This window comes from Balaenoptera borealis, assembly GCF_965194805.1.
Source record: "Balaenoptera borealis genome assembly, chromosome: 16".
In the NCBI taxonomy this organism is placed as follows: domain Eukaryota; kingdom Metazoa; phylum Chordata; class Mammalia; order Artiodactyla; family Balaenopteridae; genus Balaenoptera; species Balaenoptera borealis.
In genome coordinates this window covers 67,004,487-67,016,625 of record NC_138872.1, presented here as the reverse complement: position 1 = coordinate 67,016,625, position 12,139 = coordinate 67,004,487, and the positions used below count along the sequence as shown (strand labels likewise).

The 12,139-nt window shown below is 46.7% G+C and overlaps 1 protein-coding gene across 2 annotated transcripts in view; it reads right to left on the bottom strand.

Moving 5' to 3' along the window:
* The window catches only part of EEF2K (eukaryotic elongation factor 2 kinase), a 60,180-nt gene that overhangs the window by 44,425 nt on the left and 3,616 nt on the right, over nucleotides 1–12,139 (bottom strand). For both annotated transcript variants that reach the window (XM_082362470.1, XM_082362469.1), the window contains exon 2: nucleotides 1,931–2,243. In XM_082362470.1, coding sequence (XP_082218596.1) covers nucleotides 1,931–2,167 — 237 coding nt within the window. In that variant the 5' untranslated portion in view covers nucleotides 2,168–2,243. The remainder of the gene's footprint in view (nucleotides 1–1,930; nucleotides 2,244–12,139) is intronic.

The window sequence follows — 12,139 nt, the reverse complement described above, 5'->3', positions numbered from 1 at the left end:
CGGCACTGGGGATGAATGTTGAGCAGGCCACAGGGTCCTGCCCTCATGAAGCTCACGTCCTAAGCCAGACCTACAGACAAACTTCCCTTTGCTGGATCACTCCATCCGTGTTTCCTTTAAAGGATTTACCATACTGAGTTTTGTGGTCAGAGACTGTGTCCATCCCTCCCTGTCTGAGACCCTCCAGCTCCGGGACCCACTCGATGTTTGCCAAAAGGCCAAACCAGGCTCATGGCTCCTCTGAACAGGCAGCTATGGGTGGAGCCCTTCTGAGGGGTCTGCCCCACTAGGAGGCCTCCAGGATCCTCCTTCTCTGGAAGCAGCCCCCGTTCTGTGATCCCCGGTGCCCCACCATGCCGTGCCCTGGCCAGAGGTGACTGGACCAGAGACAGAGGACGCCTGACTCGGGCTGGGCCAAACAGCTAGATTTTCTCCTCTTAACAGCTGGGATGGAAGAAGGTCAGATCTGTCTTAGCATGTGGCTCCGTCTGTAATGAGGGGACCCTGGGGCTGGGGGGGTCCATTTTCCCACTGTGTAGACTGAGGTGCAGAGAAGAATAAAGAATAGGCAAAGAGAGTTGAGGAATGAGACAGAGAGAGACAGTCCTGTGGCCTTCCAGCTTCCTGGATCCGTCCCCTGAGAGGCCAGACATTGTTTCTGCCCCTGCGTCTCAAGAAACACTTCTTGACTGCTAGAATAAATTTCCTTTTTTTTTTCACTTGAGCTAGCATGAGTTGGTTTGGGTTTCACAAGCTCTGACCCCTCCAGCCCCCTCTGGCACCTGGATCCCCTCACATGTGGTACACGAGGCTGCAGGGGTAAGTGTTTCCGCGAGCCTTCCTGACTTACTGGAACAGACAGGAGCGCCGAGCTGCTCCCCTGTCTTCCCACGCTGCCCTCTGTGGGGCAGAGTGTGTGTTTCAGAAGCCGCCTTAGGACAGGAAAGCAGGGCAACTCGCAACCTGACCCTTCAGGGGCCCCCCAACCTCAGAGGGGACCCACAGGCCTATTTTTGGAGCTGCCTGCCCGAGAGACCTAAGCTAGAACTCTGACTTGAAAGGAAAAATATACAACTGTCTGAGAACTAGAATTATTAATTTTTTAAAAACAGATTAATTCGGCAGTTAGAGAAGAATGACTTCAATTTCAAATCCCAAAGTGGTACTAGGCATTTTGGTCACAGTACAAACTGATACTTACTGTTTGTGAGGATTAAATTAAATAAGGATAACAGTACTGCATTAAAAAAATTTTTTCACCACCAGTTATTACACAAAAGTCCAATAACGTTCGCCTTTCTCCCTCTTCTCTATACCAGCTTTGCCATGGTATGAACACAAATTCCTAACAAAATAAGTCCCCTCTTCCTCAATCCAGAAGAAGGATGCCCAACTCTAAGCAGTGGCTCTTTTGACCACAACCAACATGAAAAACTACATTTTACATCCTTTCTCTAGACCCGCATACACACAAATGCAGGGATGAAATAAAAATACTTCACAACCGCTATGTCGGAGAACCTGGTCATCAACGACCGATTTGGTCACTGCGTGTGAGTGTGTAAACGTGTGTGTATGTGTCCCCAAAATATCTTTACAACTGTCAGTGCTCTCTGATATTTTTTCCCCCTCCCTCCTCCCTCTCCAATATTTTCTAGTCTATTCTGTTCTGTTCTGGGTCTTGAAAAATTGGCCAAGGTTTCCACAACCCACTAGTGGGTCCAGAGCAGCTATTTGTAAAACACTGCTCTAAAGTAATGAAACTTATATTAAAACAACCAAATCTTCCCAGCTTAACAGGCATAGCCTCAGATCCAGAATTTATGCACTGGCGAGAGTTTGGAAACAACCTCAACCAGCGACCCCAACCTCCCATCCCTACGGCAGGTGAGCTGGGCAGGGGGGAGGGGGGAAGGGGGGAACCACTCACCTTGAAATGGAAGGAGATGGCCGGGGACCCGCTGGAGCCGTAGCTCTCGCTTTTGGCTAGGTTGCTGTAGTAGTTATTAACCTTGGAATTAACATTCTGGTGTGCCCCCGGGTCCTCAGTGATGGGGCAGATGAAGTAACCGTCCTCACCATCGCTGTCTGCATCTGAATCACCAGCCCGGGAGGTCGGGCCGCCATCCACGCCTTCCAGGCGGAAGATGAGGTCTTCCTCTGCCATGTTCCCGGGATGCCCGTCTTACCCAAGGGCTGGACGGCACAGCCAGAGTTACCGGGCAAATGCAGCAGTGAGGGTCCTGCAAGGAAGCAAGAGAATGGGTGCTGGGGTCCAGGGGCTGAGAGCTTGCAGGGCACCTCACCCCGAATGCCCCTGGCACAGAAGGAGTGGGCACCCTCAGAGTGAAAACTACTGCTACCTTTAGGGGAGACACGGGCAGGCAGTGTCTAGGAACATTTTAAATGTACAAACTCCTCCACCCGGTAATTCCACTTTGAAGAACTCAGCACTTGAAACAGAAAATAAATGCTTCTTAAGCCACAAGGCTGATCTTTTTAGAACATAAATTAGATCAAATCATTTCTCTGCTTGACACCCTCCAGCAGCTTCTCTTCACATTCTTAACAAAATCCAAACGCCTTTTAAGGCTACCAGGCCTGTGTTAGTCTGGCCCCTGTCCACCTCTCCTCCGGCCTTGGCAGCTCTCCAGGCCCATGGTCTTTCTTTGTGTTCCGTGAACACTGGGGGCCCATTTTCCACCTCGGGGCCTTTGTACTTGTTGTGTTCCCTATGCCTGGAACAACCTTCCCAATCTCCCAACAGTGGGTCTTTCTCATCATTTGGATCCCAGCTCAAAAGTCACCTCTCCAGAGAAATCTTCTCTGATTCAATTCAAAGAACCCCTCTCAAACATACACCCAGTCACTCCCTAGCACATCACCCTGTTTTATTTTCTTCAAAGAGATTTTCCCAAGCCAAAATCATCCCATTTAACTTCTTTATCATCTGTAGCCCTGTTGCCTTAAGAGTGCCTGGCATAAGAGCAGGCCCTCAACACACGTCCCCGGAATGGATAAGTGGCCTGAAGAGCGTTCTCTGTAGCACAATCAGTAACAGTAAAAAGAGGGAAGAGCCCACAATGACCATCAATGGAGGCCTGTTATATAAACTACAGTTTTTCTACATCATGAAATACTGTGTGACTGTTACAAAGAAAAAGGAAGCTCTAGATACACAAAGACGTGCAAAGATAGTCAAGAAAGAGTTCAGCAACATTGTAGGATACAAAAGTCAATAATATTTCCATATACTAGCAATGAAAAAACCCAAAAATGAAATTAAGAAAACAATTTTATCTATAACAGCATCAAAAAGAATAAAAAACTTGGCTAGGGAATTCCATGGAGGTCCAGTGGTTAGGACTCCACGCTTCCATGGCAGGGGACACGGGTTCAATCCCTGATCGGAGAACTAAGATCCCACAAATCATGCAGCCAAAAAATAAATAAATAAAACATCTTGGCTAACAAAAGAAGTGCTTGACTTGTACAGTGAGAAACAAAACGTGTCAGAAGAAATGAAAGAAGACCGAAATAAGTGTAAAGATATCCCGTGTTCATAGATCAGAAAATTTAACATAGCTAAGGTGGCAATACTCCCAAAACAGATCTACAAATTCAACCCAATCACTATCAGAATCCCAGTGGCTTCACTGAATAAATTAACAAACTGGTCCTAAAGTTCACATGGAAATTCAAGGGACCCAGAATAGCTGAAAGAATCTTGTAAAAGTTACAAGAATCACACTTCCTGAATTCAAAACTTACTACAAAGCTAAAGTAATTAAGACAGTTGACAGTGGCATGAGGATAGACACAGAACTGAGAGTCCAAAAATGAACCCTCACATTTACAGCCAATTGATTTCTGAAAGGGGTACCAAGACAATTCAATGCGGAAAGAATACTCTTTTCAATAAATGGTGCCAGGACAAGTGAATATACACATGCAAAAGGATGAAGTTGAACATCTTCCTACATTAATATACAAAGATTAACTCAAAATGGGGACTTCCCTGGAGGTCTGGTGGTTAAGAATCTGTGCTTCCACTGCAGGGGTCATGGGTTTGATCCCTGGTTGTGGAACTAAGATCCCCAAGCTGCGCAGTGTGGCCAAAAAAATTAACTCAAAATGGATCAAAGGTTTAAATATAAGAGTAAAACTCTAACACTCTCAGAAGAAAATATAAGAGAAAATCTTTGTGACACTGAATTAGGCAAAGCCTTAGATAGGACACCAAAAACACAAGCAACAAAAGAATAGATACACTGGACATCATCAAAATTAAAAACTTTTGTGCTTCAAAGGACACCACCATGAGAGTGGAGAGATAGCTCACAGAATGGGAGAAAATTTTTGCAAATCATGTCTGATAAGGGACTATGTAAAGGACTCATACTACTTAACAATAAAAAGACAAATAACCCAAATAAAAAATGGGCAAAGGGGGACTTCCCTGGCAGTCCAGTGGTTAAGACTCCACGCTTCCACTGCAGGGGCACGGGTTTGATCCCTGGTCAGGGATCTAACACCCCACATGCCACGCAGCACAGCCAAAAAAAAAAAAAAAAAAAAAGGCAAAGGATTTGAACAGACGTTTCTCTAAAGAAGATACACATGGCCAGTAAACACATGAAAAGATACTCAACATCATCAGCCATTAGGGAAATACAAATCAAAGCCACACCCACTAGGATAGATAGAATTTTAAAAGTGGAAAATGACAAGTGTTGGTGAGGATGGGGAGAAATTGGAAACCCTCATTCACTATTAATGGAAATGTAAAATGGTGCAGTCACTTTGGAAAACGGCCTGGCAGTTTCTCAAAAAGTTAAACACAGAATTACTATGTGATCCAGCAACTATACTCTTAGGTATACACCCAAACATGTCCACAACAAAAACTTGTGACATATGGTTCATAGTAGTATTATACGCATTAGCCAAAAGGGGAAACAATCCAAACATCCATTAACTGATGAATGGATAAGCAAAATGTGGTCTATATATACAACGGAATGCTCTTCAGCCACAAAAAGGAATGAAGTACTGATGCTAAGTGAAAGAAGACAGTTCAAAAAAGACCATATATTGAACGATTCCATTTATATGAAAAGTCCAGAGAAGGCAAATCTATAAGAAAATATGTGAGTGGTTGCCTAGGGATGGGGGAGGGGAGAGTTGGGGGGAAATGGGGAACGATCACTAAAGGGTTTCTTCTGAATGGATGAAAATGTTCTAAAACCGATTGTGTTGGTTGCATGACTCTGTTAATACATTAAAAAACCACTGACTATATTAAATCCACTTTAAATAAGTGGATTGGTAGGTTTGTGAATATACTTCAATAATCTAATGTTTAAAAAAAGAAAAGACATGGGACTTCCCTGGTAGCACAGTGGTTAAGAATCCACCTGACAATGCAAGGGACACGGGTTCGATCACTGGTCTGGGCAGATCCCACCTGCGGCGGAGCAGCTAAGCCCGCGAGCCACAACTACTGAGCCCGCCTGCCACAACAACTGTGAAGCCCGCACACCTAGAGCCCATGCTCCGCAACAAGAGAAGCCACCACAATGAGAAGCCCGTGCGCCACAATGAAGAGTAGCCCCGGCTCGCTGCAACTAGAGAAAGCCCGAGTGCAGCAACAGAGACCCAACACAGCCAAAAATAAAATAAATAAATGTTTTTTAAAAAGATTAAAAATAATAATAAAAAAAGAAAAAAAGAAAAGACAAGAAAAACCGTTACATTTAAAAAGCAAGTTGCACAAGAGCAGTTACATTATGGTGATCCTATCTGTGCTAACAGAAAAGGTATGTCCCGGAAGGGCCCACAAGAGCGCTACCAGCACTGGGGTGGGCAGTGGGCAGTGGGATTGGGAGCTGGGGGGGTGCAGGGAAGTTTTTAACATTCTGTACACTTCTATACTGTTTTAAGTTTTTACAAAGCTGGTTGCTTTCAATATAAAAAAATTAAAAAGTGAAAAAACTTAAAATTTTTTTAAATCAACTAATTCCAATTATTCTTAACAGCTGTTTCCATCGGGAGGCAGTTTCCTAGACCTGAGGCTTCAGCACTTTCTTGACAGTCATCCGAGCAAGAAATATATTTATATCCTAACCCAGTACCCACCTACAAAATGTAAGTTAAAATTTCAGGAAACTGTACTTAGCCTTACTTTGTACAATGCCCTCTGCTATTTTCTATCCTACTTGTTTTTCTTTCTTTTTTACTCTTTATCTTTAATGTACCACCCACAGTGATTACTCAACTCCGTTTGAAAATTGCTGCTCTGGGTGTCAACCTCCGAGTTCGTTTCTGACCCTCTGGGCACGACAGTCACCGCCCGGATCCGATGCCAGAGCCACCTGATCCTGCTTGTTACCAAAATCGTCCCGGGGCCCTGTGCCCACTTCTCCCCACCCTCGGCCGCTCCCAGCCCCAGTGCCTACTCTGCCCTGGTCAGCCCTTGGCCAGAGTCCGTGCTGACCAAGAGACACGGTTGCCTGGAGCTGCCAGCAGCCCAGCCACGTTACTGGCCTCTGGGGCTGCGCTGGGGCCAGGGGAGGGGCCGGAGCCACAGCCTCAGCTATGGACCTCCAGGCGGTGTTGCCCAGCCGTTAAGAGCCCGGGCTCAGGAGCCAGGCTGCCAAAGGGTGCAAATCCTAGCCGTGCTGCTGGTGACCTTGACTCAATTAGTTCATCTCGCCAACTTCCCCATTTGTGAGGGGAGCTGAGCGGGAAAGTGGCCTGACTGAGGCTCCACAGGAGTTCACAGGGGAATTGGGACCAGAACCCCAGCCCTTGGCCACGTCCCACCACAGACCTGACATTTTCCTCGGCCCTGGGAAACAACATGAGCTGCAGACAAGCAGCTGTGACCCTAGTTGGCACAGTGCCTTGTACTCGGCAGGCACTTGATATGGATTCCAGAAGTGAGTGAGGGGGATCTGTTTCACGGCTTTTCAGCTGTCATACATTTGCTTTTAAAAGGCAGCTGTGGCAACGCCTGCTAACTGTCGCCCGACAGCTATTCTCTCCTTATTAATAACAGAACCACTGCTTTTTAGCTAAGCATGCGGCCACTCATAATAAGGTCTATGTTTCCCAGATTACTTTGCAATTAGGCGTGACCATGTGACCAAGTTCTGGCCAAGGGGATATGAGCAGAAGGGTTGTATGCAACTTTAGGAAGGGTTTTTTTTTTTTTAATTTATTTTATTCAAGTGTAGTTGATTTACAATGTTGTGTTAATTTCTGCTGTACAGCAAAGTGATTCAGTTATACATATACATACATTCTTTTTCATATTCTTTTCCATTACAGCTTATCACAGGATATTGAATATAGTTCCCTGTGCTATACAGTAGGACCTTGTTGTTTATCTCGGGAATGGTTTTTAAAAAGAGGGAGTGTACCCTCCTGCTCTCTCTCCTTCCTGCTGGCTGGAATGCAGGTGTGATCGCTGGAGCTCAAGCAGCTAAATTTATTCATGAGAAGGAAGCCATGTGCCGAGGATGGCAAAGCCATGAAACAGAGCCTGGGGCAGCATAATCTTACATCATGGGGCACCATAATTATCCTGGACTCACAATCTTCAGAGTTTGCTATCTAAACTTATATAATATACTATAATTTTCTTTTTTTCCTACTACTTGCTAATTCTATCTGGTCCAGTGCCCCTTCTCTCCCATGTCATAAAAAGTCACATCATATCTCTTATGACAAGTTGATGCCTGGGCAGGTCAGCCTTGGAAAACTGTGGTCTCAATCCAGAGTCCTAACTTGGTAGCTGCTTCCACATCTGCCCATGAAGACTGGCCACCTGGAGGATGTTGGATTCCCCTAGACAGGCAAGGAGCCCTCACTGGCCCATAACCCAGCCCCATGATGCCTGTTCCAACACCAGCCTCTTAGGAATCTCCATCTAACCTGGGCTTTGCTCGGCCCACAAAGGGCCTCTCTGTGAGCAGAGAGACTGAGACCAGGAGCAGAACCCCAGTTCCCAAGACATCAGGATTCTCTAGAAGCTTTCCTCTGCCCTCACTCAGGCATCCACATCTTCCCCTCCCAGTCCCTGACACATCCTGGGAAAATATTTCTATGGAGAGGTAGCTGAGCAGAGTTCTGAGTCAGACCCGAGTTCAAGCCCCAACTCTGCCACTTACTAGGTGTGTGACTTAACCTCTTGGCCTCGGGTTCCTCATTATAACCTGGGATGCAGAGCTGTACCCACCCCACTAACTTGACAGTGCTAGCACAGAACAAGCACTAAGACTATAATTATCACCACCATCTTAAGTACCATCAATAAAGGGGGCTGAATCCTGGGTCCCAGCCAGGCTGGTGATCTGGACGCCTGGTTAGCAGCCAAGCCAAGCTTCTTCAGGGGTCCTCAGGGAACAGGCTATCTTAGGCTCTGGCCACTGAACCACTGCTCTCACTGCGTCTTGCTGTAAAGGGCTTCTCTGGCAGCCCCTGGGGCAGGAAATGATGACAGCAATGCCTAGGTCAAGGCCTGTGGGCCAAGCCACAGTGACCACCGGCCCTCCTTGGGGCTCCCCTCACCCCCAGGAGCTGCCTTCCTGATGTAGAAATGATCTGGAATCTCCCACCCACCACTCCTGGGAGCCAGCAGCCCAGAGCCAACACGGGCTGTGCTGAGCCACCAGTACACACACTAGTATATGGCCAGCACGGCAGAACTCAGTGGTCCTCACCTTCAACCACAATGGACCGGGTGACTTATGCACCACCTCGCGTCACGCACCTGTTTCTGTTTGGGGATCTGCTTCTCCCCCACTCTCCAGTCATGGGATTGGGGTTGGGGAATCCACCCCCAGGTAACGGGGTGTGTCACATGACCCCACTGAGCCAATCACAGCACTGGGCACCTGGCCATAGCGATTGGCTCAGAGATGGGCATGTGACTCAAGTCAAACCACTACGGCCGGGGCTTCCCTGGTGGCGCAGTGGTTGAGAATCTGCCTGCCAATGCAGGGCACACAGGTTCGAGCCCTGGTCTGGGAAGATCCCACATGCCGCGGAGCAACTGGGCTCGTGAGCCACAATTACTGAGCCTACGCGTCTGGAGCCTGTGCTCCGCAACAAGAGAGGCTGCGATAGTGAGAGGCCCGCACACCGCGATGAAGAGTGGCCCCCGCTCGCCACAACTAGAGAAAGCCCTCACACAGAAACAAAGACCCAACACAGCCAAAAATAAATAAATAAAAAAATAAATAAAAACTTTAAAATGACTAATACTCCCTAAAAAAAAAAAAAAAACCACTATGGCCTAATCTCAGGTAAGCCTGGGGCTTTAGCTTGAGCAAATGGAAGAGAAGGTCAGTCCTTCCCTGCAGGATGTTAATCTGAGACAGGGGCTGAGGCCACCAGAGAACAAAGCTGACTTTTGGTGAAGAGCAGAACAAGAGATGAAGAGAAAAATGAACAGTGATGACATCATTTGAGATTCTGAATCCAAACATGCCTGGGACTCACAGATACAGAAACCAAAGTCGTGGGGACAGGGATAAAGGGAGGGGCAAGTTAAGATATATGAGCTACTATGTATAAAATAAATAAGCAACAAGGATATATTTATAGCACAGGGAATTACAGCCATTATCTTGTAATAGCTTTTAATAGCGTATAATCTGTAAAAACACTGAATCACTATGCTGTACACCTGAACCTACTATAATATTGTAAATCAGCTATACATCAATTAAAAAAAGAAGTTGGTGAAAATAAAAGAAACAAAAACCAAAGCTCAGCGTAGTGCCCGAGACACGGTGTTCTGCGGTCCCAGGGCCCAGTTTGAATCCTGGCTCCCCAACTAGGAGCCTGAAACAACAGACTCCATGGGGCAGGCTAGGACTTCCTTGAGTCTTTACCTGCACAGTGCCTGGCACTGAGCAGGGTTCATAAAGTGCTAATAAAATACCTTTCCAGGCTGAGTTTCATTAATTTGCTGCCGGTGGGAAGGGTAACAAAGTGCGACATCAGGAGTTACTAAGTCAAGCCTCCAGCTAAGAGTTCAGGTCAGTGACTTATTAACATATATACCCCCAGGATGTGGTGGGTGCTCATGAATAAACATTTATTAAAACTATTTCAAGAAATAATACAGTTCATGTCAGAGAAAAAGGACTGATTTACAGATGTCCCCACCCAAGAACCAGTCCCCATTCACGACCAAGTTCTCACTTCCCTGCCCCTGCACCCTAAGGACACTCTTTCTGGAATGCCTCTCCCACCTGCTGCCAAACCCCTGTTCCCTTCAAAATCCAGCTCAAATTTTTACCCCCTTCGGAAAGCCTTCTCTGGGTGGTTTCCTGTCTGTAAAACAGGGGACAGCTAACCCCTGGAGTTGTTAGTGAGATCAGGCCCATGGTGCCTGACAGAGAATTGTCCTCAAAAGCACCAGCTGCTATTATGCTCTGACCATACCCCACTCCCCAATTCCTAAGTCACTTCCCTCCTCCCAGGCCCTCCATAAGCATTTCCGTCATACCCAGAGACCCAACAGTCTATGTTGTGGGCAGAATAATGCCCCTCCAAAGATGCCCACATCGTAGTTCCCAAAGCCTGTGAATACGTTCCCTTATGTGGCAAAAGCGACTTTGCAGGTGTGATTAAGGATCTTGAAATGGGACAGTATCCTGGATTATCCAGTGAGTCTTTATAAAAAGGAGGCAGGAGGGTCAGAGTCAGAGGAAGAGATGGGACGATGGAAGCAGGGGTCATAGAGAAATTTTGAAGATGCTATGCAGCTGGCCTTGAAGACGGAGGAAGGGGCCACAAGTCAAGGAATGCAGGTGGCCTACAGAAACTGGAAAAGCATGGCAACAGATTTTCCCTACAGCCTTCAGAAAGAACATGGCCCTGCTGACACCTTGGCTTTTGAACTTCTCATCTCCAGAACCATAAGAAAAGAAGTTTGTGTTGTTTTAAGCCACTAAGTCTGTGGTAATTTGTTACAGTGGCCATAGGAAACACGTATAGTCTAGAACAGTGGGGTAATTTTGCCCCCTCAGGGGACACTTGGCAATGTCTGGAGACACCTTTGGCTGTCACATCTCTGGGAGTGCAACAGGCATCTAGTGGGTAGAGGCCAGGGACGCTGCCAAACATCCTACAATGCACAGCACAGCCCCCACAACAAAGAACTGTCCAACCAAACTGTCAATAGTGCTGAGGCTGAGAAACCCTGTTCTAGAATGACTCTGGTGGATTCCAAGGAGACTTCCCCCAATCCACCCTCCCTCATCTCCTCTTTAAAAACACATCTCCACGCATACCAGAGACAGAGAAATTAGCTTACTCGCTGATGAGAACAGCAACCCGCAGCTGGACCCAGAGAGACAAGTCAACATTCACTCTGCTAAAGCTCATCGTTGCAATTCACTGTCCTTCATTCATATAAAACTGTTAAGGTGCAAAGGCTACTTTACTGTTTTAAAAATCAGAAAAATACATTTTAGAATACAAAGCACAATAATATAGTTACAGCTTCAATTAACAAAATGCACAAGAGGGCTTGAATTTTAATTTTTAATCGTTTGCACCCTTCTCATGTTCCCAGGATACTCTGTCCTCCTGATGGGTCAGATCAGAGAGACAAGTGTGTCTCACTTCTCAGGGCAACTCTGTGTTTACACAGCCTCTCGGTGGCCAGACCACGTGAGTGTCTGGAACAAAAGGGGCCGTGTCTTAGTCCTTCTAGCTACCAGCCCAGAGCACAATGCCTGGCACACACTAGGTTCCCTGTAAATGCAGGCTGCATGAATGAATGAGTAACTGAACAAAAGTGGGCAATTTCTGCGGGTATAATGAGCATTGTAGGCATGGAGGAATGGAGGGGCTATCGAGTTAGAACTACAAGGCATCTGGGGGTTACTTAGCCCAGAGACGCAGCTGAGATCCCGAGTGGGAATGCCTGGGTCATGGGGAGGCCCTCAAAAAGCAGCCAAGACCAGGATCGGGCCCAACAAGTCTTTTGGGATGAACAGATCTGTGTTCAAGTCCCGGCTCTGCCACTAGCTGAGTGACGTTGGGCAAATTACCTAACCTCTCTGAACCTCAGCTTCCTCATCTATAAAATTCATTCATCCACCAAAGTGGGGCAGAG